Below are 5,581 nucleotides of genomic sequence, written 5' to 3' on the forward strand. Positions count from 1 at the left end.
TCTAACAGCCTACCGCCAGGGACTTTGGCGGTAGGAAACATCGCTACCGCCAACCGGGCTGGCGGTAGCCTGCACAACCCTACCGCTAAGGTGCTTGGCGGTAGACACGAGCACGCACTGTATTTAATACTTAGAGTTTTTTGGCGGTAGGGCATGCAACCCTACCGCCAGGGATCTTGACGGTAGGCTGTTATTCCCTATCGCCATGATCCCTACCGGTAGCAAAAGGGTCAGATCTTAAAAAAAATTCAAACTAAGATCAAATCTTGAATAAATTTCAAAAAAGGATCAAAACACGAAATTTAGCCCCGAGGGGATATATGCGGGTTCTCAGGTGTTTGCAGTGTGCCAACAACCAGACGTCCAGACCAGACAAGAGCAGTGGAACCTCCCTGAATCGCGTCAATCGAGTAGCGGCGGCCAGCGATGTCGGCGGCTGAGGGAAGGAAGACGGCGTGCGTCACCGGAGGGAGCGGCTACATCGCCTCAGCTCTCATCAAGCTGCTGCTCCAGAAAGGCTACGCTGTCAAGACGACTGTCAGAGACCCCGGTTTGATTCCTGACCCCGGTTCTATCTTCAGTAAAGCATGCCTATAGCGAATCTCATGTGAAGCGCGCCTTCTTTTATGCTGAAATTGCTTCGAATTGTTGTGCTCCCAAGGTCCGCGCGCCTCTAAACTGAAGAGTCTGTCATCTGTGTGCAGGTGACATGGAGAAGAACTCCCACCTCAAGGACTTGCAAGCGCTTGGCCCCTTGGACATCATCCGTGCCGATCTGAGTGAAGAAGGCAGCTTTGACGAGGCAGTTTCCTGCTGTGACTACGTCTTCCTCGTCGCCGCTCCGTTGAATCTGATGTCAGCCGACCCCGAGGTAAATGAACCTCTCCAACAAGTTCCTTCTCATCCACACGATTGGTTTTCCGGCATCTCAGGGTGGTGTACACGTGTAGTTAGTTGGTTGGAACGCAAGCTTTATGTTGCTAGCCCCTCTGACAGTTCTGACAGGTAGAGAACTCCTTATACTGATTACGCCGCAATTGTGATTTTAGCATTTGGCATCCTAATTACGTGCAATTATGTCAGCTTATTTCCTCTTCAGGGACAACTATACCTTAATGTGTGCTTTGTGTTGCTACGGTGATGATGGCGACAGAGAGATCTGGTCGGAGCCACCGTTCAAGGAACGCTCAACACCATGAGGTCCTGCGCGAGGGCAGGGACGGTGAAGCGCGTGATCCTGACGTCGTCCAGCGCCGGAGTGTCCAGGAGGCCGCTGCAGGGCGACGGCCATGTGCTGGACGAGAGCTCCTGGTCCGACGTCGAGTACCTCAGGGCCAGCAAGCCATCAACCTGGGTAAACATCCGCCGATGGGTTGGGATTCAGGAACACGACGCCTGCCATGGGCTGACGCTGGTCTCGTGTCTCCCGTGTTCATGTCGCAGGGGTACTCGGTGTCGAAGGTGCTCGCGGAGAAGGCTGCGAGCAAATTTTCGGAGGAGAACGGCATCGACCTCGTCACCGTGTTGCCCGTGTTCACCTTGGGCGCGGCGCCGGTCTCCAAAGCCGCATCCAGCGTTCCCGTCACCCTCTCCTTGTTGTCAGGTGAGCGATCGACGCATATGTGTTGGGCATCCCTGCAAGCATTCCTTCCACTTTTGTTTACCGACGGGAAGATGCAGCAAAGAAGCTATGATCTTGAGTACTCGCTTATTTTCACATAGTATTACTTACTGGAATTTGGAGAGACCGATAGAAGACATTTCATATGGCTATCTGTTTATCATTTTGGCATTCCATTATAACCCTATTGACCGGTGATATATATCTTAGGTGACGAGGCGCAGTTGGCCATCTTGGAAGGCTTGCAGTCCGTCACCGGCACCGTGTCGATAATCCACGTGGAGGATCTCTGTCGCGCCGAGGTGTTCGTCGCCGAGAATGAGTCCTCGTCTGGGAGGTACATCTGCTGCAGCCACAACGTCACCGCCTTACAGCTCGCTCGTCTCATGGCACAGAAATACCCGCAATACATTGTGAATGCCGATCGGTATGTACCACTCTTTCCGTCCCGAAATAAGTGTTTCGAGTTTAGTACAAAGTTGAGACACTTATTTTAAGATGGACAAAATACAAATCTTCCACATGCATGCATGTTCAGATTGCAGTGACGGTGGGCCATTGACGACATGTGTTTTCTGCAGATTTCGTGGGTGCCCCGAGCAACCGAAAGTGTGCATTTCGTCACAGAAGCTTGTTGGGGAAGGGTTTGTCTTCAAGTACGAGAGCCTGGGTGAGATTTTGGATGACCTTGTTGAGTACGGCAGGGCCACGAGGATTTTACTCCACTGACATGTTGGTCAGCAGCCAATCTATATGTGATCACAACAAAAGATGCGCTTTAAAATAAGTAAAGTCTCACGACTGTGTTTGTGTGTGTGCGCAAATATCCTGGATTTTCAAAGAAATCAGAAGGTATGAAGCGAAAATTCATGGCTTATCCAGTCAGAGTCTCAAGAACCTCAGATTTCAGGTCAAAACTCTGACAGGAAGATTGTTGGAGTACATATATAGAAAAATTAAGGGTCCACAAGTCGGACCCTGAAACTAAGGTTGGCGGTCATTATCGTCATCGCCATCATCAATGTCGTCGTCGTCCTCCTTCGACTCGGGATACCCCAACTCCGAGTCCGTGGGATCCTTCGGCCCCTCCATGCGTTCAATGAAGTCAGAGTCGTCGGAACTGTCGGTGCTTAGGGGCGGCGACAGTGCGCCTGAATACTCACTAGAAGCGGGAGGGGTGACGTCATGACATGAGGAGGGGATATCTCATGGCCCATTCAAGGCCGGGCTTGAGCTGCATTTTTTAACTAATAATAAGTAGCTGAGGAGCGGAGTAGTTAACTTTTTAATAATTAAGAAACTAACTATAACTAGCCTTTGCTACTAATTTTTGTTTATCAATGTTGCTAACAAATAAATGATCATGCATGCATCATATATACAGTCTACTTAATAGTTAAAAAAATCAATTTGCTTCAAATTAACTAGAATTTTAACAAATAAATATTTTTAGATCTATAACTATCATTTTAACAAACTGGAAATTTAGGACTAATTAGCATTTTTAGCAGATAGACAATTTACTTCTAACTAACATTTAACAATTTCGTACCAAATTAACTAGCATGTGCTACACATGAATGCATCATATGAAAAACATAGGGAAAAAGTTGATGAAGAAGGTCACCTTGCGTGCTCCTCCTTCTGGATGTGGACATCGGTGCAGGTGCGACTAGGAGAGAGGCAGCCAGCATCGATTATGGCGGAAGCGCCCTTGGCTATAGCACGGAACATGGCCACATGGGCACCCATGGTCGTAGCGGCGCCGGCGCAGTGGCTGCTGAGGGAGTCCTGTATTAGGGGGTCCTCGGACAGCCGGACTATATATACTTTGGCTGGACTGTTGGACTATGAAGATACAAGATTGAAGACTTCGTCCCGTGTCCGGATGGGACTTGAAGGAGTCCTAGATTAGGGGGTGTTCGGATAGCCGGATTATACCTTCAGCCGGACTCCTGGACTATGAAGATACAAGATTGAAAACTTCGTCCCGTGTCCGGAAGGGATTTTCCTTGGCGTGGAAGGCAAGCTTGGCGATACGGATATGTAGATCTCCTACCATTGTAACCGACTTTGTGTAACCCTAGCCCTCTCCGGTGTCTATATAAACCGGAGGGTTTTAGTCCGTAGGACAACATACACAACAACAATCATACCATAGGCTAGCTTCTAGGCTTTAGCCTCTCTGATCTCGTGGTAGATCTACTCTTGTACTACCCATATCATCAATATTAATCAAGCAGGACGTAGGGTTTTACCTCCATCGAGAGGGCCCGAACCTGGGTAAAACTTCGTGTCCCTTACCTCCTGTTACCATCCGGCCTAGACGCACAGTTCGGGACCCCCTACCCGAGATCCGCCGGTTTTGACACCGACATTGGTGCTTTCATTGAGAGTTCCTCCGTGTCGTCGCCATCAGACTCGATGGCTCCTACGATCATCAATAGCGATGCAGTCCAGGGTGAGACCTTCCTCCCTGGACAGATCTTCGTCTTAGGCGGCTTCGCACTGCGGGCCAATTCACTTGGCCATGTGGAGCAGATCGAAAGCTACGCCCCTGGCCGTCAGGTCAGATTTGGAAGTTTAAACTACACGGCTGACATCTGCGGGGACTTGATCTTCGACTGATTCGAGCCACTGCCGAGCGCGCCGCACTGTCCCGAGGAGCATGATCTAGCTCTGCCGCCGAACAGTGCCCTGGAGGCCGCACCCGCATCGGCTTCGACCCTTAATTCGGAGCCAACTGCGCCAATCGAGGATGGGCGGTTGGACGCCGCCTCGGGGGCTGCGATCCCAACGGCGATTGAGCCAAACACCAGCCCCGCACTCTGCGAGACTCGTGACTCCAATGAGCCGGACTCCGAACCCTCCGCGCCCCTGCCGATCAAATCCGATTGGGCACCGATCATGGAGTTTACTGCCACGGACATCTTTCAGCACTCGCCTTTCGGCGATATTCTGAAGACATTGGAGTCTTTCTCTTTATCAGGAGAGCCCTGGCCGGACTACGGTCAGCAAGGTTGGGGTACGGACGATGAAGAAATTCAAAGCCCACCCACCACCCACTTCGTAGCCACTGTCGACGATTTAACTGACATGCTCGACTTCGACTCCGAAGACATCGACGGTATGGACGCCGATGAAGGAGATGATGAAGAACCAGCGCCTACTAGGCCCTGGAAAGCCACCTCGTCATATGACATATACATGGTGGACACCCCAAAAGAAGGAGATGGCGATAGAACAGCGGAGGATGACCCCTCCAAGAAACAACCTAAGCGCCGGCGTCAGCGGCGCCGCTCAAAATCCCGCCAAAACAAATACGGTGATTCCAGCACGGGAGATAATAATACTCCGGAAAGTGCCGAAGAAACCCCCCCCAGCAAGATTTAGCACAGGAGGATGGAGAAACCAGCCCTCATGAGAGAGCGGCTGACAGAGAGGTTGAGGACGATAATTATATGCCTCCCTCCAAAGACGAGGCAAGCCTCGACGACGACGAATTCGTCATGCCAGAGGATCCCGTCGAGCAAGAGCGTTTTCAACGCTGGCTTATGGCCACGGCAAGAAGCCTCAAGAAAAAACAGCAACAACTTAGAGCTGATCAAGATTTGCTAGTCGACAGATGGACTGAAGTCCTTGCGGCCGAAGAGCATAAACTCGAACGCCCCTCCAAGAGCTACCCAAAGCGCAGGTTGCTACCCCGATTAGAGGAGGAAGCACTTGATGCGGCCGACCGGCCACCTCGTGGCCGCGACAGAGAGGCCTCCCGGCCCTCCACTCAGGCCGCACCCCGTACCAAGGCATGGGAATATGCGCCGGACTTACGAGATATGTTGGAGGACAAGGCAAGCCAAACAAGATCGATCTACGGATAGGGTGCTCGAGACGGTATCCGTCACGCCTGCCACAAATTCTGCAGGGCCGAGCATAGTAGACAAAGCTCATTGGAGCTACGTC

At 51.2% G+C, this 5,581-nt stretch overlaps 1 protein-coding gene across 1 annotated transcript; it reads left to right on the forward strand.

Annotated features, from left to right (window-relative positions):
* The first annotated feature begins 328 nt into the window (after positions 1-328).
* Positions 329-2,729, forward strand: LOC125534183 (anthocyanidin reductase ((2S)-flavan-3-ol-forming)-like). The gene is made up of 6 exons (XM_048697462.2): positions 329-550; positions 705-871; positions 1,154-1,354; positions 1,444-1,603; positions 1,832-2,048; positions 2,203-2,729. Exons 1-6 carry the CDS (start codon positions 427-429, stop codon positions 2,348-2,350), a joined length of 1,017 nt encoding a protein of 338 aa, XP_048553419.2. The 5' UTR covers positions 329-426; the 3' UTR covers positions 2,351-2,729.
* The last annotated feature ends 2,852 nt before the right edge of the window (positions 2,730-5,581 follow it).

The sequence above is a fragment of the Triticum urartu genome, chromosome 2A, assembly GCF_056163025.1.
Source record: "Triticum urartu cultivar PI428250 chromosome 2A, HENAU_Tu73, whole genome shotgun sequence".
Lineage (NCBI taxonomy): Eukaryota > Viridiplantae > Streptophyta > Magnoliopsida > Poales > Poaceae > Triticum > Triticum urartu.